Genomic DNA, 22,560 nt, shown 5'->3' with positions numbered 1-22,560 from the left:
TAAAATACTGCAAATGTGGTAGATGTCTATCCCTCATGCATTTAAACGAAAACAAACACAACATGATCGGCCAAGGCATTGAAACAGCTTAAAATGTACTCATGTGTTTCGTTGACGGCGTACCCTGATAAGGACATTTAATTAGATATGGGTAAATGCTAGCTGTGCAGACAAACATAACCTGAAGAATGTCACGTAGACACACATGCATACCTTTCTCGGTTGCATATCACTAAACAACGGAAAGATCGAAAGATATATTTTACATAAAAAAATATTTTTAATAAGGCACATCAATGTAAGTTCAAAGATTAGATATATACAAAATAACCATTCTAAAATTTTGTAGAGAATGAATTAAATAAACATATTGCAGTTTGCATCAGTAGATATAGGATCCCTTTCAGTGTATATCAGTACAGGTGAGGTGTTACCTGGTGTGCGTAACAGGTTTCTGACAGGTATGCTGTGGAAGTAACCTGGTACAAATGATGGTGGAGAAATCAAATGGTGTTTTATTTTGTTTGTTGACTTTATGCCTAGTAACTTGGGAATATTTCAACTCCGTCTTTGGAAAAAAATAAAAATCAAAGGCAGAAAAAAGAGATGAGTTTAAGAATAATATTCGATCATTTACATGGTATATAAATAAATATTAGGAGATGGTAGTATCAGTACTTGTATTTTAGAGCATTAAAGAAATATTCAGTACCGCAAACCAAACTTCCTTGTTTTCTAGGAAATAAATTCGCGAAAAATAGTTATTTGTAAATAAAAGTTTAAAGAGAAAATTACAGCCAGTTTCATGATTGCCGTGAAAAATATAACATTACTATATCGTTTTTAAGTGAAATCGTAACAATGTGACGGCTGAAAAAAGCTGCCTTTATAAGCATATATATACATGGACTTTCTTATTCAACAAACATTGTACAGAATTTGTTTCGGAATATTATATAAAATGGATGATACATATCATAGCATTTATATAAATAAACATCTAGAAACTATAGTGTGGTATCAGAATCCAGAATATATTCTAAACAAGTCATATTTGTATATCACACACTGACAATCCAGAATATATTGTAAATAAGTCATATTAATTGATCATACACTGACAATCCCGAATATATTCTAAATAAGTCATATTTATATAGCACTCACTGACAATCCAGAATATATTCTAAATAAGTCATATTTATATAGCACTCACTGACAATCCAGAATATATTCTAAATAAGTCATATTAATTGATCACACACTGACAATCCAGAATATCTTCTAAATAAGTCATATTAATTGATCACACACTGACAATCCAGAATATATTCTAAATAAGTCATATTAATTGATCACACACTGACAATCCAGAATATATTCTAAATAAGTCATATTTATATATTAGACACTGACAATCCAGAATATATTCTAAATAAGTCATATTTATATAGCACTCACTGACAATCCAGAATATATTCTAAATAAGTCATATTAATTGATCACACACTGACAAACCAGAATATATTCTAAATAAGTCATATTAATTGATCACACACTGACAATCCAGAATATCTTCTAAATAAGTCATATTAATTGATCACACACTGACAATCCAGAATATATTCTAAATAAGTCATATTAATTGATCACACACTGACAAACCAGAATATATTCTAAATAAGTCATATTAATTGATCACACACTGACAAACCAGAATATATTCTAAATAAGTCATATTTGTATATCTATTTATAGTGGTGTTCCGATAGCCGAAAAAAGTCGAAAAAACGACTACAACCAAAAATCAAGCTATCGACTAAGTTTTTGTAAGCTCGATTAATCGGAAAAAAGGGTTAAAGCCCCAATATACAATCGTAATTTCGATGGCGGCGTGTTTAAAATAGAGGTGTGTTTACAAATAGCGAGTTTCAACTGCTCATATATCAATACTTTATGCACAAAGTCATGGTAACTATTGTGATCGAAAACTGATCCCTGTCAAGATAAAAATGGTAGAAAAATCAATGTAACTTTCCAAAAACGGGTTATTTTTAAATATAAAGAACAGTGCGTTCTTAATGTTCCCTATATAGTTAAGATTTTCTCCGACTTTTTGACAGCAAATGACTTCTAATTTCAATTCCATACCTATTTCGCAGTAGGAACTACTTTTCTGATTTTGCTTAACCACTGATCAGGGTTTTTATCTGTTTGAAAATTATTATTAAAAAACAATGAGAAAAATAAAAGCATGTGTCAGTGGTATGAAATTTATGAAATGAAATAAAGTGTCATTTTCATAAAGGTTTGCAATAATTCATATTACATCAGCATTCACGTGAAATCCTCGATACAATACAGCATATCACACGAGGTCGTCAATATCAACTGTTTTCATTCACAAAAACCTTCTTGCATATTCATTACAAATCTGTCGTAACACGTAACATGTCCGCAAAATAAAGTGACGTCATAGGTATATGTTACATTGTCTCTGGCACACGTAACACGTCCGCACAATATAATGACGTCAAAGATGTATGTTGCATTGTCCCTGGCACTCGTAACACGTCCACACAATATAATGACGTCATATGTATATGTCGCATTGTCTCTGGCACTCATAACACGTCTGCACAATATAATGACGTCATTATGTTGCATTGGAATGATTTGTAAAAAAAGTAAGCTTTGATGCTGCCCAAAAGTCGTACGCAAGTACAGAATAAATTACAAAAACAGGTCATATTACATACAAAAGATAAACATGAAGAAAATGTTATGTAGCTAGACCACATCAATGTAGCTAGACCACATCAATGTAGCTAGACCAATGTAGAGTGCGATCTCTTCGCAATTTTATTTATGATTTCAATAAGTTTGAATACTTTGAACATATAAGCGCAGAGGTGATTTCGCGCTTTTGTTACAATTGCTACATTGATGGTATTCAGATACTGTAATTAGCTCAATCATACACTAACACTGTATCTTTATCGCTAAAATAAGTTCACCGCTAAATATGCACGTGCACATATAACGTAGCCTCAATAACCAATCAAAATCGATATAACAAACAAAGACTAAATACTAAAAGTTATGAGACGATAGAATTAAAACAGGCCAATAAAATGCCTTTTTTCAAAATAAGAAAGAAAAACAAATGATGTTTTAATTTACACAATTACGTTTGTAATACTGACTATAGTCAAAATTTGAATATCTGATTTGAGATCTGTTCTGACTTTGCCATATGATAAAGCTGTAATACTGTAAAGTGACTTTTTGTTTTTAAAAATATGTTCGGAATAGCACTTCAAATACAAAAGCAGTAGTTCCGTAGCACACGGTCTTCAACACACTGTGACTGAGTTCCATACTTGTTCGTCCTGATGATATCACCCAACTTTATGACGTCATCATTCTCTACATTGGCTGTCACTTCAAACAAAGCACCGCTGGGTGCAGCTTTAAAAAGTACCAGATATTTCCTTTTGTTTTCTTTGGGTTTGAATAAAAGATTTCTTAAAGTGAATTCCTCGTTTTCTACAGCACGTTTGAAATTTGATTCAATCAACTGAGCATCTTCTACCCGGGAAAACGACAGTTCGGCACATTTATGTTTAACATCAGACAACATGGCGTTAATTTTAGTTACGCTGGCATTAGCTATTTCTAAAACAAGTTTACTGGTTTTATCAACGGGATGACTTGTAAAACATGCGCAAAACAACTCGTGTATACCTGCGTCTGCGCATGTCCGTTCTTTCGGAATTTTCCGGAAAAGACTAATACCCCGCGGAAGTTTACCGTCTATTATTGATTGCAACTGATTGTCAAACTTTTTGTGTAAAACGTCATCCATAAACGCGTAAACGTCAAAGGGCGTTGTTATGACCTTTGAATTATGTATCATCGTCTCCACAAGGACTGGATGTTGGTGTTTAAAATGTTCTGGAAGTGCTATAGACAGAAGCGGCATTCGAACCTCTATCCGTCCAGCTGCGGTGTTCCTGATCGCTTCTGTCCTGCTTCCATGGTCACTCATTAGCATCATCACAGTATTGTTCAGATGACCATCCTCCTTTAGCCAAATTAAAAAATCCACAAAATCTTGATCGGCTATCTCCAGAAAATTTGAATAATCATGGCTAATTTCGTTCATCCAAGTAAAAGCAAACTTCGCCTTTTTTCTGTAAACATCAACAAATCTCTTAAAATATTCCAGAAACATATGATGTTTTAGTTGATTTTTAAAGCACAGTGAAGATGATTTCATCTTTATATTTTTGTCTTCAAGAAAGAGGAAAACCTGATCAAGTGAAGTCACAACAGGTTGCATTTTTTTCATACCTAGATACATTGGACGTATGTAGTGGTCACTCGGCGGGACAATGAAACCTTTGGATGCATAGTTAAACGTGGAGAACGCTGGCCAGTCTTCTGCGTACAGGGTCACATATCCAGCACTGGAAAAGTTATGGTGGATAAGAGGATAATCGTCAAAATAATGTTGCCCCCAAACATGCGGCAACTCTCTCGGATCCGCTTTCTTTCCAGTCAAAAGAGGTACTAGATTAGGAAACGTGTTTTCACCCACTTTGGTATAGCCTTTGAATGATATTCCGCCCAACACATCTTCAAAATATTTCATTGTTTTAGGAAGTTTCCGTAAAGCTCCGTTTCTGGACAACGAATCTATTCCTAATACAAGTACGCTTAATTGCTGTTGTGATTCATTGCGAATGCTCTTGTCGGTGTGGGGATTTACGTTGATAAGTAAACTTTCGTATAACTTTTTACCGCCTTTGTCACGACACCTGGCGACCACGAAATCACATTCGATATATTCTGGTTCAACGAAACGTACTTCCTTTTTGAATATGACGTCATCGTCAAACTGACGTTCCACGTGCTGGTAAGTGCAGTCTATATCCGAGTTTGATAGCTTCTCTGAAGATAAGGTCGTACTGTTTAAATGGATGAAACCTTTTCTGTCTATAAACATGAATGGTGGAGTATTTTCACACACGACTGGCCGTGGATGCCAGTTCAGTTTCATAATCTCATCATCGAAGGGGTCAATTTCTGGCAGAGTACACACGGCATTCACATTGTTGTTACTGAATCGAAATTTAGACGGCTGATTGTACCTGAAGTTAGCAAAAAGTAGCAAAGATACAAAACACACTGCCAAGATCTGCTTCCTGTTGGCTTTACTGTACCTCACAGTCCTAACAGTTATTGCAAATATGACTCCAGATGAAACACTTATTGCAGATTTGGCCTGACCTGATGTTATCGGCATTATTCTCATTTCGTCACGAATCTGGTGATAACTTGAGTTATCTCCCATGATAGTCATTACGGATATTCTAATTTGTTAGTTTCGTAACGCGATTTGTCCATCTTCGTTACTTTTATATAATCAGCATTTGAAATTTCATTCACCTTCTTGACGTCTACCTGAAACAGAAATCAATATTTTAAAGAATAATCTAAATATACTTTACAACCTCAATCATAAAGTACGTGCTGAAAGTTCTTAGCGTGACTGACGAGCTCTAGGACTGATAAAGAGCATTATAAAATTACTTAGAGTGACTGACGAGCTCTAGGACTGATAAAGATAGTACTAGAAGTTCTTAGAGTGACTGACGAGCTCTAGAAGGACGGGTTAAGAACATACTAAAAGTTCTTAGTGTGACTGACGAGCTCTAGAAGGACTGATAAAGAACATAGTAAAAGTTCTTAGCGTGACTGACGAACTCTAGATGTTGTGATTATATTGAAGAATAACTGAAAAATCGGAGAAAATGTCTTGAATTTTGCTTCATAATACTAACAAAACACATTATAGCTACGAGGAAACAGTGTTTTTCAGCTGTATAATAGGACAGAATTATTGTGCATTGTATCCTACAATAACTGACGTCTCTTTTCTCGCAATTCTTGTCGTCATGATAAATATCAGTTATTGAAATTCTGCCACTATTTCCGAATCTATTTTGGTTTAACATGTGAACAGATGTTTATATTTATTTTAGCCAAGTTAGTCGATCTGTGAATTCAGCACTAGGTTTTTTGTTTAGCTACAGTGAGTTATACTTTTGCCACTGAACATTGATCAGCAGACAACATTGGAAACAAGTCACTCTCGTGTTTATTTAGCTGTCAAAGCAATGCTGATACGAGTAAATACTATACCACAAACCAATCTAAACCCTGTAAACCTTTCAACAACTCGAGAACAATGGACATGATGCAACTCTGAAAAACAGCAAAATTTCATTCCAAAGAGATTCCGTATTGTTTGAATATGCATTCATCCTTTATCTTTGCATATTGTCAAACTGACATACATAGGCCTCTACTTCGTTGTGTGTGTACAATTTCAGGTTTTGTAGCAAAAGTTAGCGATGAACAAATTGATGATAAATCTGTTATTATATGCAAACAAAGACATATTCAGAATAACACTGAGCACATAAATGATTCTCACGTGATGGTCTTTAATTCGCGCTAAAAGCTGCATTATAAAATATGAAGCATTTAAAGTATCTGTGGGTAACGTGGATTTTATTTTAAAACATGCGTATTGAAATCCATGGCAGCATTCTTGAATACCGAAAATAACTATGATTTAGCATTTTGAAAGTTCTATGACTTTGTTAACTATTTGATTATTTCACAAACTTTGACGACATAACACCTGCTTACAACAATTATTCATGAATGCAAATATTTTCTTGCCATCCATTATAACGCACTACCACGAATTGTAACTGAAATAAAAGGTTGTGAAACAGGAAACAGACCATAGGAGATTTAAACACCAGTAATTATCATTTTTTGAGTATTTTCTTCCGGTTTAGTTTTATTTCTGTAGATTCAACCTTTTGTTTCCTCTTGACAGGTCTTATTTTAAATTTTATGATTTTTTTCATAGTAATCCCAGTGAATCCCAGATATATAGACTACCAACATTTTATATATCATATGTTTCTTTTTCGAGGACTTCCTTTTAGCGTTTAATCATCTTATGTAAATCGCTAACATAAATGATTAAACTGGCTGGCTGTAAGGGTTCCACGTTTCCAGTTGACTGCTTTTTCACGCCTACAGCCTGACATTGTGTACGTGCCAACTTAAACCAGAATATTGTCAATCTAATGAACTGTTATTGCTAATATGTGAGAAAAGCAAATACATATCTCATCAGATATATAGATATGAAAGGATTACACTGCTCAATGCTTTGTAAAGTCATGGCGAGATTTCTGGACCATCACAATACTGGGTTGATTAATAGAGAATTCAAATTTCATGTTGAACAAATTTAAGATATTACGCGTAACGTTTCAATGGATTTGAATTAAAACTGTGAAGACGATTCCAATTCATAACTTTTAGTCTTTGTCCAGTTGTAGAGTCTCAACGAATGCTTGGTAAATATCATACGGGATTCCTTACCGTAAAACATCATATACATGTTTTTCGTTAAAATCTGCTCAACGTAAAATGGGTATGGGGCGCAGAAGGATAGAAAGACCAAGGTCACAGGTATGATTGGGTACAGAAAATCTTACCTTTGGGGGCATTCAAAACAGGAACAGTAAGCTATTTAGAGAAAGTTAATCCTTTCTTTGTTGATAGCGCTAACAGTAAACTTCATACAACAGACTTTCATTATCTCACCTCTGGAAATGCACACCTTAATATAATGTTTCAAGTATGCAATATGCAGACCGGCTGTGCATGTTAACATCAATCAGTCTGTCAACAAGTACATACACGCCATACCATATCAACGACATCTAGGACAGACCATGTGTGTGTTGCATGTAAGAAGAGGACACATTCATATGTAGTAGCTTCCTTGTTGGATGTGGATGTCCACTTCACTATAAGGATATTTACATACGCAGAAACGTTTATACCGTCAGTCCGAATCAGTGTAAAAGAAGGCATTCAACGGAAGTAAACACACCCTTACACTGAACAAATAACTGTCTAGTATAAGTAAACAAAACGCAAAATGAACGTTCAGAACCACCAACGCTAAACAATTCATGCAACCTTAAACAATGACATCACACTAGCAAATAAGCTTCCAGCAACGATAAACAACATCAAAATACTAAAAATAAGTACTTCAGTGGTTAACAACAACCTAACACTGCGTAAAGAAACATCCATCAGTGGTAAACACCCTAACACTGCGTAAAGAAACATCCATCAGTAGTAAACAACAACCTTACACTGCGTAAAGAAACATCCATCAGTTGTAAACAACACCCTAACACTGCGTAAAGAAACATCCATCAGTGGTAAACACCCTAACACTGCGTAAAGAAACATCCATCAGTGGTAAACAACAACCTTACACTGCGTAAAGAAACATCCATCAGTGGTAAACAACAACCTTACACTGCATAAAGAAACATCCATCAGTTGTAAACAACACCCTAACACTGCGTAAAGAAACATCCATCAGTGGTAAACACCCTAACACTGCGTAAAGAAACATCCATCAGTAGTAAACAACAACCTTACACTGCGTAAAGAAACATCCATCAGTGGTAAACACCCTAACACTGCGTAAAGAAACATCCATCAGTAGTAAACAACAACCTTACACTGCGTAAAGAAACATCCATCAGTTGTAAACAACACCCTAACACTGCGTAAAGAAACATCCATCAGTGGTAAACAACAACCTTACACTGCGTAAAGAAACATCCATCAGTGGTAAACAACAACCTTACACTGCATAAAGAAACATCCATCAGTTGTAAACAACACCCTAACAATGCGTAAGGAAACATCCATCAGTTGTAAACAACAACCTTACACTGCATAAAGAAACATCCATCAGTGGTAAAAAACAACAATTCAAACTAAGTCTGTTGCTGCCTCCTAGAGTATCAATGGTTATCACTGTGTCTGGTGCTAACCCCTACAGTATCAATAATCATCACTGTGTCTGGTGCTGCCCCCTACAGTATCAATGGTTATCACTGTGTCTGGTGCTGCCCCCTACAGTATCAATGGTTATCACTGTGTCTGGTGCTGCCCCCTACAGTATCAATAATCATCACTGTGTCTGGTGCTGCCCCCTACAGTATCAATGGTTATCACTGTGTCTGGTGCTGCCCCCTACAGTATCAATGGTTATCACTGTGTCTGGTGCTGCCCCCTACAGTATCAATGGTTATCACTGTGTCTGTTGTTACCTCCTACAGTCTCAATAATTCGAACTAAATCTGGTGCTGCCCCCTACAATCTAAATCATTATCACTATATCTGTTGCTGCCCCCTACACTGCGTAAAGAAACATCCATTAGTGGTAAACAACAACCTTACACTGCGTAAAGAAACATCCATCAGTGGTAAACAACAACCTAACACTGCGTAAAGAAACATCCATCAGTGGTAAACAACAACCTTACACTGCGTAAAGAAACATCCATCAGTGGTAAACAACAACCTTACACTGCGTAAAGAAACATCCATCGGTGGTAAACAACAACCTTACACTGCGTAAAGAAACATCCATCAGTGGTAAACAACAACCTAACACTGCGTAAAGAAACATCCATCAGTGGTAAACAACAACCTTACACTGCGTAAAGAAACATCCATCAGTGGTAAACAACAACCTTACACTGCATAAAGAAACATCCATCAGTTGTAAACAACACCCTAACACTGCGTAAAGAAACATCCATCAGTGGTAAACACCCTAACACTGCGTAAAGAAACATCCATCAGTCTCAATAATTCGAACTAAATCTGGTGCTGCCCCCTACAATCTAAATCATTATCACTATATCTGTTGCTGCCCCCTACAATCTCAAACATGATCACTATGTCTGGTGCTGCCCCCTACAGTCTAAAACGTTATCACCATGTTTGGTGCTGCCCCCACAATCTAAAACGTTATCACTATGTCTGGTGCTGCCCATACAATATAAAATGTTATCATTATGTCTGGTGCTGCCCCCTACAATCTAAAACGTTATCACTATGTTTGGTGCTGCCCCCTACAGTCTCAAACATTATCATTATATCTGGTGCTGCCCCCTACAATCTCAAACATGATCACTATTTCTGGTGCTGCCCCCTACAACCTTACACGTTATCATTATGTCTGGTGCTGCCCCCTACAATTTAAAAAATTATCACTATATCTGGTGCTGCCCCCTACAATCTCAGACATTATCACTATGTCTGGTGCTGCCCCCTACAATCTTAAACATTATCACTATGTCTAGTGCTGCACCCTACAGTCCCAAACATTATCACTATTTCTGGTGCTGCCCCCTACAATCTCAGACATTATCACTGTGTCTGGTGCTGCCCCCTACAGTATCAATGGTTATCACTGTGTATGGTGCTGCCCCCTACAGTATCAATGGTTATCACTGTGTCTGGTGCTAACCCCTACAGTATCAATAATCATCACTGTGTCTGGTGCTGCCCCCCCTACAGTATCAATGGTTATCACTGTGTCTGGTGCTAACCCCTACAGTATCAATGGTTATCACTGTGTCTGGTGCTGCCCCCTACAGTATCAATAATCATCACTGTGTCTGGTGCTGCCCCCTACAGTATCAATGGTTATCACTGTGTCTGGTGCTGCCCCCTACAGTATCAATAATCATCACTGTGTCTGGTGCTGCCCCCTACAGTATCAATGGTTATCACTGTGTCTGTTGTTACCTCCTACAGTCTCAATAATTCGAACTAAATCTGGTGCTGCCCCCTACAATCTAAATCATTATCACTATATCTGTTGCTGCCCCCTACACTGCGTAAAGAAACATCCATTAGTGGTAAACAACAACCTTACACTGCGTAAAGAAACATCCATCAGTGGTAAACAACAACCTAACACTGCGTAAAGAAACATCCATCAGTGGTAAACAACAACCTTACACTGCGTAAAGAAACATCCATCAGTGGTAAACAACAACCTTACACTGCGTAAAGAAACATCCATCGGTGGTAAACAACAACCTTACACTGCGTAAAGAAACATCCATCAGTGGTAAACAACAACCTAACACTGTGTAAAGAAACATCCACCAGTGGTAAACAACAACCTTACACTGCGTAAAGAAACATCCATCAGTGGTAAACAACAACCTTACACTGCATAAAGAAACATCCATCAGTTGTAAACAACACCCTAACACTGCGTAAAGAAACATCCATCAGTGGTAAACACCCTAACACTGCGTAAAGAAACATCCATCAGTCTCAATAATTCGAACTAAATCTGGTGCTGCCCCCTACAATCTAAATCATTATCACTATATCTGTTGCTGCCCCCTACAATCTCAAACATGATCACTATGTCTGGTGCTGCCCCCTACAGTCTAAAACGTTATCACCATGTTTGGTGCTGCCCCCACAATCTAAAACGTTATCACTATGTCTGGTGCTGCCCATACAATATAAAATGTTATCATTATGTCTGGTGCTGCTCCCTACAACCTAAAACGTTATCACTATGTTTGGTGCTGCCCCCTACAGTCTCAAACATTATCACTATTTCTGGTGATGCCCCCTACAGTATCAATGCTTATCATTGTGTCTGTTGTTGCCTCCTACAGTCTCAATAATTCGAACTAAATCTGGTGCTGCCCCCTACAATCTCAGACATTATCACTATGTCTGGTCCTGGCCCCTACAATCTTAAACATTATCACCATGTCTTGTGCTGCCCCCTGTAGTCTCAAACATTATCACTATGTCTTGTGCTGCCAACTACAGTCTCAATTATTATCGATATGTCTGTTGCTGTCCTCTACAGTATCAATTATTATCGATATGTCTGTTGCTGTCCCCTGCAGTTTCAATTATTAACGCTGTGTATAGTGCAGCTTCCTGGTATCAATATTTATGACAATGTCTGGTGTTGCTCCATACAGTCTGAATGACTGGTTTCAGCTTTATGCAAACCTCCCCGTCAACAACTTTTTTTTTTTACTGATTAAAGATGTATGATACGTAAAAGTACGTGTAAAGGTAAATGAACTAGAAATTCAAGGTGACATTCAGTTAAAGTCAAACGACCTCTGTATAATATCGAATACCTGATGCATGACAACTGGAAATTAAATTACCTAATTACCATACTTGTAACACAAGGCGAGCTCACCTACCCAGCCTTTAAGGACACCGGATAGATTTTGTTATCTACAAGTCTTGTTGATATTTATTATATAACCAATATGGCTATATGATATACGTGTATTTAGGATACATGTAAATACATGTTAAATCGACAAACTTTAGTCAAAATCTATAAGGCTTATATTCTTCCATTACTAGAATACTGTTGTGAAGTTTGGGATGGGTGCTCTCTCGGTGATGCAGACAAACTAGAATCAAAGTACTGAAAGTACTGGTATGCTAAGACAATTAAAAAATAAATTCTTTCTTATTAACTTGCTATATACTGAAACCAACTTTATGCAAGCAGTAAATCATTGCATCCCATAAAAAAATGACCAGCATAGCAGTATTACTTATGTAATACATGTCCCAAGTAGGCTCCAAGATGCAATGATAGGGAAGTTGTCCATTTCTTTGGATACATTGTAGGGAATGTTGATCTTGGACACCATATTATCACTTTAAAGACTGCGTATCTTATTGGTTTAAGACCATTAGTTAGACAACCATGCAAAAAACATGCTACATACAAATATTGGACAGCTTCATTTTCCAGATTGTTTGTAAATGACTGCATAAGAGTGCCAATTTTCTAAAACAAACTTGATTTATCACCATAACTTAAAATAGAAGATGCCTATTCTTCCGGAACACCTGTCTTATTCTCCTTGTACTTTTTCAGGGAATCTTCAAGTAGATATTGTCTTTGTTTCAATTTTACACTTGTTTTGCTGGTTCTACAATTCTGTTGACATGTTTATATATTCTTTGTTCTCTAAAACTTGTCGCAAGATATTTTATTCCTCTTGTATTATCATTCTTTAACATCCTTACAGTGACCTTGAACCTTGAAATTTGCAAGATGTGAATATCTTTAAGGTTGTGAAATTTGATAGAAAAACGAGGGTAATGCAAAGGAAAACACCCCATGCAACTATCCGTTTTTTGACTGTGACCTTGATCTTTGACATCTGACCCTGAATTTCTAAAGAAACCGACTTCTCCTCATAAGGGATACATGTTCCAAATTTGATTAAGGTATACTAACTGCCTTAGCCTCAATGCGTTTACAAAGTAATCATATAGTACTTATGCAAGTACTGTGACCTCTACATTCAATCCTCAAAATCATTACTTTATCCTCTCCACATTGCCCAGGGATAACTGAAACTGTAATCCAAATGATAACTAATACCCCCAACACCCACAGCCTTAGTTATCTCCCCATGGTGACCTTTTGCACAGAAACATCCTCTGAAACACAGCGGCATGTGCACATGTTCCCTAACATTCCTTCGAAGTTTTGTTGAAATTGGTCCACAGGTTTAGAAGTTCACCGACATGCAAAACCTGTCTATATTGACCAGTTGCCATGGCACTCAATATTTCGAGGAGGGAAAATGGTGCATGCACATCTACACATTGTACCGAATATTACTGCAAAGTTTCATTGGAGTTGTCCAGACAAGATGTGTCTACAGACAGACAAACAGATGGATGGACAGATAGACAACTTGATTCGATTTACCCACCCTTATAGTGGTATAAGAATGCACAAGAGTGCTTACAAATTCCATGTGGACAGACATCATGGAAAAATAATAATAATGATAATAATAATAATAAAAACATGATAAAGATGCTTATATCTTGTTTTATTCAGTTTTTAGATACAGTATTCTTTCCATGCTTTGATCAGCAATGTAATCTTGTCATGTCAATATCCTAGTACAAAATTGCATACACAAAATTGTTGCAGGTAGACTTTTAAGATAAATAAAAAAAATACATGACTAAGTTTAAATGAAGGTTTTAAACAGAAGTCGTATTATGTTCAGTATACAGTGATTTTTCTAGACAATTGTAAACTATAAACTCGGTATACAGCGATCTTTTCTACACATTTGTAAACAACAAACTCAGTATGCGGTGATCTTTTCTACAAAAAGTTGTTTTATATATATTGTATACACTTAACTCAGAAAAAAAAATAAGTAAACCTTTCTATGTACACTACAAACTCAGTATACAGTGATCCTTTCTACACAAACTTGGTATAACTAGTGAATCTTTCTACTCAAGTAAATTGAAGATTGTATACAAATTTACTACAAATGCAGTATACAATGATCTTTTCCACATTTTTTAGTTTCCGCGATTTGTTAATTCTTCTTTTGTGATGGTAAATATACTGCCGCCTTTAGAGAGTAATGTGACCTTAAAAGGCAACATGGTTGTTAGCATCTCCTCAAGTGATTAATCATCTTTAACATCTAATTGGAGGCCGGAAAGAAGGACGTTTTTCTCCACCATAAGGTCCTCAAATCCATTGTTGGTCACCATAGCCAATTCCAAGTTATAAGAATCAATAGAGATACCTTCTACCATTCCAGATTTCATTTCTTCAGGGATATCCACTTGCTGAAAGAGAGTAAGGGAAATAAATAACTATATTTCTTTAATGCTATGATTATGTGCAAGAAATATACACTTCTGTATAAGCTTATAGTCTTGAACTTCCCAATAGGAGTCTATATTAAATATATTGACGTTCAGGACTGTCAAATTATTAAGCGATGGACAGCTTGCAAAATAATGATATCTTGACCATGGTCATACAGAGATTGAATCATAAAGTTAAATTTGTGTGATAAATCTGTGCAGTATGATAATTTATTTTGGCGTTTGTATTTCCAAAATCATTTTGACTTGAAAAGTAATGTGTGATTTAATTAATTACATTGGACTGTCATGTAATGGCAATGCCATTTTCATAATGTAATTGTAATTTAATTAATTACATCATCATGTAATTGAACCCATGCCTGTTACAAACAGTAGCTGTCCTAACTGATCCTAAAATTAACTTTGGCTACGTCTATCACAAAATTAACATTGGCTGTCTATTACAAATGCCACATTTAGCTACGGTAGAGGTATTTCAAAAATGTATGTCATTGTAGCTGAAAGGACATAATTAATGGTTACTTAACCAGAACTACAATTCTGAACAAACCACTACAAAGCCTGGTTAACTGTACTAAGAAAATGTCCTCTCAATCAATCAATTTCATTGATTATTGACATCTTATTGTTGTACATACGGTCACTTAAAGTTTCAACTTGACTTTTAATAAGGTCCAAAGTGATAATACTTAATTAGCTCTCGAGGGGTATTGGTTAGACTATTTATCCCATTTCATTCCAATCACCATGGAAATAAAACTCTAAAACGCTAAAAAACAGTCGACAATTAATGACAAATATTGAGCCTAGGGCTGGGTAAAATTGATGAATCAAAAGTGTTGAACTGAAAGTGGACGCTGTTGACACAATACTGAAATTTCTGAGATGAACAAATACAGTACATATATTAAAAGTTCAGGCATAATAAGAATTGTACCAATTACACTTTACACATTCACACTGGGACCTTACACTTTACACATTCACACTGGGACCTAACACTTTGCTAGGTTTATCCTAATCTTCATTAAAACACTTTCCGGGATTCAGATGTTAATTGACATCTTCATTATTCCCAATCTTCCTATTGTAATCGTTAATTTTAAGCAAAGCTATATATATTAACTTCATCACAATTGGCATTCAACTGCTTCAAAGGAAAAGTCTACAATAGCAAAATATTTTTAAAGAAAAATATATTACACAGTGCTATGGCGGCAGTGCCCAGCCACTTGCGCGATGAGACCATTATGAAACGATCATTCAAAAATAAATCCATGTCAAAATAATGAAATACTTTACGGAAGCAACAAAAATGTGCTAGATGCTTACATAACATTTTTCAATGCATACTGCTTCAAAGGAAAAGTCTTGAAAATATTTTGAAAAAAAGTGCGGCGGCAGTGCCCAGCTTGCGCGTCGCCGTCGATTTCAAATTTCACATGAATTGTTCCAAAAAATGCAATTGCTAGTTCAGTATCAGTATTGACTTTAAATTCAGCTTACACACACACATATATATAGTGATACTTACCTACATAAATTACCCGCCGTCTTCTTTCAGCCGCCGTCTTCTTTCAGGGTCCAGCAGCACTGAGCACCCGGCTGTTTCCGTCAAAATTTTATGCTACTCTAAATCATTCTTATTTTAGTTTCATTTTTATTTTCAACTACATATTTCAGTATTTTAATAGTTTTCAATAGTATTAAACGGGAAGTAAATTTTCGAAAAAGAAAAAAAAGAAAGTAATACAAATGTATATGACACCCACAATGCATCGCGCGGAAAAGAAAGTTAAGTCGCCATATTGGCATCGCATTGCAAAATTTACCACCATAAACGTGAGTCTTTGTCATTGTATTTACAAATTTCGATGTCTGATTATCATTAATACACAACACAAAACGTTTTCTTGATGTACAAGTAATGAAGAAAATGTCGATAAGGTTGTTTCATTTAATGACTAGCATCAGCAACTTGTAGGGGCGATAATCCAATGATTACAGTAATGTCCGGCAGATGGAGTAGGAGTAAACTTTCGATTTATGAACCAATGGAAACGAAGTACTGATACTCAGGGGCGAAAGCAACATGCTGAAGAGCATTGAAAATGCTACTAGCATAAAAACTTCAGTTAGAATCTGCTAGAATTATCACTGGTTTACCATCATATACCAGTAGAAAGTCTATTCTGAAAGTGGTCTAGAACTGCTATCAGAAAGACGCTCCAGGAGAAAACTACAGCTTTTCCACAAAATAAAAAACAATCTCACTCCTAACTATCTGTCCTCTCTGTTGCCCCCTTTAATATCAGAAAACTCTCAATATAACATCCGTAATGCACAAAATTACTCTTTACCAAATTTCCGACTACAACTAACAAATTGTTCTTTTTTTCGTCTACTACCCGATTTTGTAACCAACTTGAACTTGAAATTAGACAAAGTGTTTCTTGCTCTGTCTGTAAAAATTCCCTTCGAACCCCTACAGTACTTCCAAATTATTATTTAATTGGTAGTCGTAAGGCTAATATACTGCACGCGAGGTTAAGAAATAAATCCAGTACCTTTAACAATGACCTTTTTCAGTTCCAATCTTATATATAACCGTTGCTGTCAATGTGGACATCCTGTTGAAGACACTTACCACTATTTTTGTTTGTTTGTGATAATCATGCGGACCAGAGATCGATTATATACCGATAACTACATAATTTTATTCCTCTAGACCTGCAGTTACTTCTATATGGTAGCATTAACTACTCGTATGAAGATAATGTAAAACTATGTCAAATCGCTCAGCAGTATATACTGAACACTCAAATAGATTTTGATATCTCTCTCTCTCCGCGTAATAATTGTATGTCGTCTTGTCTTGTTAATATGTATTTTGTCAAACTTTATAGGAAAGGGCTTAATATAAGTCAGAAAACTTGTGCCCAATCCAACCTGTATATTTGATGCCAATAAAACATGTTTAAATCAAATAATGTATTTGGGACCAGAATCTTATTTTCAACTTTTAAATTGGAAAGAATAATTTTTCATCTATTTCTTTATATTTTTTTTCAGTTTATTCCACGCTTTTGAATCAGTAAGTCAAAAGGGTCGACTTAGAAACCTGAAACAGTTTTTATTTTGCTTTATCGAAAGTAAAATAAGTTTCCTTGGTAAATGGCATCAGCCAAACGGCACGACACTGAGTTTAAGTTTAAATAGATAACTTTTCATCGTGCAAAAAAAAAAGGAGCGAATCCCCATTCAAGATCAAATAACAGTGGAAAATCTCCGGTACAATAAAATGGACACCTTTACTCACCTAGTTAGAAGAACTCCTAATTAAACATGTATCAATCGTCATTTTAAATAAAGGAATCACTTTTCATTGGAAGGCAGAGTACAAGCCACACCTCATGTATTCTTCACTATATGTATTTATGTCATCATCATACATGTTCCAATTGTCTTGGTGACAGACGTAGGTATTTTAAAAGTTAATTAGCCGACACATTAATATATGATATAGTTTACAAGTGTTGTGGGTTGTCTCCCGTCACATGTAACATATTGCTGCAACTGTATTATGATACTCTCGGCTGTAATAGCAATTGACAACACCCCAGCACCCCCACCGCCCCCACCGCCACCCCCACCCCTACAGGCAATCATCGCGTTCGCTGTCCATTTCTCTCCTTATCCTAACAGCGTGCATGCATGGGTTATTATGTCAACAACATAAACACCCGGAAGTAAAATTGTGTGATTAGAAATATTTTTATCACATATTAAGTGCTGAAGTGTTTCAAAAAAATGTGATATTTAGGAACAAAACAACTAGCGGTACTTGTGTGTTTCTGTGGTTCGTGTACATATTAAATATTAAGAGCTTTGCGTGTCCATTCTAAAAACTTACCTTTTTAACCAAATCACCAAAGCCACCACAGTCACGCCTTGATACATAAATCGATTTATATTTAACACACTAGCATGTCGCTAACGTTCCTTGGGATTCAAGGTCACCATACATCGAGCGTACCGACGTAACACGTTATATTTATTACAGTTATTATTCAAATTATTTTTTTATGTATTTTTTTTATTAAAATTAGCTTAATATTGTATGAGGTATATGATGATCAAAATGTTGTTTTTTGTCATATTCTTAAGTTTATGAATACAAATGATTTTGTGAGCACTGTCCAAAGCTAATAATCAGAATTCAGGATAGTAATGTTATATAATTTTCAGTTTCAGCAATGATGGTGAAAATCTGTCACTTAGGTATTAAACAAACGTTATGTATTAACCAAAGGAAGCTGTAGTATATCTTACAGATCCCTTATCCTGATAACTTTTTAAGGATTTGAAAGAGTCTACCAGTTTATGTGTAGGTTGTAAAATATTTATAGAAAGATAATTTTAAAGTGCAATTTGAAATTGCATAATAATATTTATTGTAATGCTGTTAGCCTTAACGTTGATGTAGTGTAGTCTGACTCGCTGATCTAGACTAGCTGGATCTGCCAACATTTTTCAACGACTGTTGAGGAGTTATAATTATCATTATTTATGAGTTAGCACATTAATATATAGATAATTCGCATCCTGTATTTATGTCTCCCTACCACAAACCTGAGTCCCTAGTGATCTGGCAGTTACTTAAGAATTGTGTGTTGACAGTCTGTTGTCTTATTTTTAGCTGTTGTTGATTTCTACATGGATAAATATATAGAAATATATACATGAATTGTAAGGCAACCCAGAATTAAATAAACAATAATTTGAACGTACAACCATGAAAGATTACGCCCTATATAATGTTCTAGCCAAATATAAGACCGAACACCGTGTTACTGTCGGTTGTAGAAGCCTAATCTAATTCCTAGGAGATTCAAAATGTCCACTAAGATATGTGGCAAGTAATCGTGGGAAGGCAGAAAAAAAATTCGGTCAGCTTGTGATTGCTGTGAGAGTGACGATGTACGTGGTGTTGTGATAAAGCCGTCAGCACTAGCCTGTGGAAGGAACCCCACTTTTGACCACACGTGTGTGTATTGTTATATTATACATGTAGTAAGATCGAGAATTTCGAAGAGATATTCAGAAAATTGTGATTTATATGCATGAACAATTTTTTGTTTCCAAAGAGTAACTAATGATTAGAAGATTTTTTAAAATATAAAAATGATATATTTACTTGTATTTCTATGATATAATTATCATTAATCATACATCATGTTAACACATACAGTTGGATCCGAAAAGTGTAAATAGAACACATTATTTAAAAAAAAATAGACACAATTATTAAAGAATAATGATAAAGTAAATGTTATTTACGATACTCACACACTAAACAATTCAACGTGTCCTGTTTATATCAGCACCGCTGTATCTTTTAACACAGCCATGGAATACATACACCCTCTGATTCCGGTCGACAAGCTGATTACACGGCTCATATGTATGGGGCATTAACCTATAGTGCAGGCCCCCTTAGTGGCGGTACGTCATGAAAATACGATGCCATCCCTGGATAAATATTCATCTTAATCTACAACCTTGACGCACTTCGTTTGACAGGAATTTTGAATGACACATTCATAAATCATGACGCCAGAATCACGCCCGAGGCTGTGAGGTTTTGTTAGGAACAATAAGGAATCCTCACATTCACGTGTTGTCTAATAACAAAGTCAACAACAGTACTTCATACATGGACCGAATATTTAATCTTTTTTATGATGCATTCCAAATAAAATACAGTTTGTGAGTCATTTTTTCGTGTGTCTGTTTTGTGTAAATCACTACTATCAACAAATGTTGATAACAGTTGTTAAGACTATTTCAAATGTCCCCCATTTGATTTTCAAGAAAAATATCAAATCGCAAAAATATAAATTTCTAAACTTAATAGAGAAATCAGAACATCTGGAAAAATCTATTTGATTCTAACTTTTCGTATAACCATAAATATTTGAAGAACAAAAGAAACATTTTTTCCCTAGCTGCACGGCCAGTTATTTTTATGTTTTCTTAAATAAATACCGTTTAACCTACAGCAATCTTTTTGAACCGTGCTCGCTGCATTTTCACGATACACTAAGCAAATATCTTATATGACGTGTTATTGTAGAAAAAAGAACATTTTAGCGATATTCGTTGACAAAAACAACAACCAACTTGGTCGGTTTCCTCGAGACCACATTACGACCAATCTAACAGAGTTGTCGTTCCTTATTCACAATAGACGTCATGACGACAGGTGTTACCTTGTTCACATTGATTGATATTTATCATCCAAGCAAAAGTTAAGCTAATTTGAGTTTCATGCATTCAATATTCATGAATTACTCAGCTAATTTAAATATTTCGATTGATTTAGGAAGTGTTGGAAGACTCAATGCCGTGTCAGAGAGGGGACATAACTCCCGAAAACTCTCAGAAATGAGAAATGTGGAGCCGAAGTATTTACAGGTTAACATATATAATAACACAAAGGAACATCAGTTAGAGGTGTACGAATACCCAAGTTTTCAGTTAGCTTTAATAAACAATTTAAAACATTATATCATATTCCATTCCTCTATCGATGTTCCGGACGTGATTTATATATCCGGATGTTCTGTACATTTTAGGAACCTTCCTAATGGATTTTCAAAGTATTGTCAACATCAAACTGTCTTTGCTTTCATCAGTTCTAATAAACGAAAATTATTATATCACATTAATTACGTTATAACAGATGGACGACATCCAATCAATCAGCGGTGACACTGTAATTAAAACGGAGAGAGACTAAATTGATTTATCTAGAACTTATATAATTATAATTACAACAACTACACGTTGAAATGCATTAAAATGTTCTTGTAGCCACTATAAGGAATAATCTCGTGTTACCGTATTTTTCCAGTTCATTTTCACACGTGTTGTGATTTGATCTAGTTCTATCTCGTGAGGATCTCGTGAAAAGTCAACGTTTACGGATAACTAACGCTTGGAAAACAAAACCTCATTTTCAAGGGGAGAATATTGATGGTCAGCGAAATACTGGTGGTTTTTTCCCGTTTTTTTTTGTTTTGTTTTTTGTTTGTTTTTGTCTGAATTATCTCCCTTGATAAAGATGGTTATCAAAATTTTAAGTTTACTTGGGATAAAACATGATAACCAAGGATAAGAATGTTATTTGAATGTAGGAAATCAAATAACTTTGCAAAATGAGCAATAAGTAATATTTATAAAATAATAATAAAATATATAAATTCATTTGCATCGTGTTTATAAAAAAAAGCAATATGGACATTTCAAATAAAAGAATGTAAAACAGATTTAACACAGTTTTTTTTGTAATTTTTTATCTGTTCGTTTCTGCTGAATTATGTCTCTTTCCAATATCAATAAAGTCATGAAATTAACAAAGGGCAATAACCCTTCCAATGATTAACGAAACAAAATACTTAGAAAGAAAACATAGTAACGCTATGATAGAAACTGATGAAGGAAACTTACATGAACAAAGCGCTACCATGGAATAAACTTAGAATGGTCAAAGTCTGTGGTGCTACATAACGTTTTGAAAAAAAATCAAATGAAAATTCATAGATTGAAAGAACCACTGTATACAAAATACAATCATCGTTACACAAGGGATAAAACAGCACAACATCATCGAAATTCCAATTTAGAGTGATGGAACAATAGCTACAATAACATATCAGTGAATGAGAAGTAGCATCGCTACCTGTTTTTGTAAGATAGTTGTGATGATATTATGATACTCCTGTCATGAGACAAGCTATACAAAACTGTTGAAATATGAACAAATTATAGAAATATGGAAATTAAACAATGGAAATTCCTAGTACATGAAGAAAAGTTTGATGATTGTAACAAATAATACCT

General features: G+C 35.2%; 1 protein-coding gene across 1 annotated transcript; it reads right to left on the bottom strand.

Annotated features, from left to right (window-relative positions):
- Positions 1 to 1,153: 1,153 nt before the first annotated feature.
- Positions 1,154 to 20,070, bottom strand: LOC132545152 (uncharacterized). Its single transcript, XM_060208828.1, has 2 exons — positions 20,005 to 20,070; positions 1,154 to 5,469 (listed from the first exon to the last, which is right to left on the bottom strand). Exon 2 carries the CDS (start codon positions 5,366 to 5,368, stop codon positions 3,320 to 3,322), a length of 2,049 nt encoding a protein of 682 aa, XP_060064811.1. The 5' UTR covers positions 5,369 to 5,469; positions 20,005 to 20,070; the 3' UTR covers positions 1,154 to 3,319.
- Between the last annotated feature and the right edge of the window lie 2,490 nt (positions 20,071 to 22,560).

The sequence above is a fragment of the Ylistrum balloti genome, unplaced genomic scaffold (assembly GCF_031769215.1).
Source record: "Ylistrum balloti isolate Yb309-2 unplaced genomic scaffold, AGI_CSIRO_Ybal_v1 Utg369830, whole genome shotgun sequence".
Lineage (NCBI taxonomy): Eukaryota > Metazoa > Mollusca > Bivalvia > Pectinida > Pectinidae > Ylistrum > Ylistrum balloti.
This window is presented reverse-complemented; position numbering and strand designations above follow the sequence as displayed.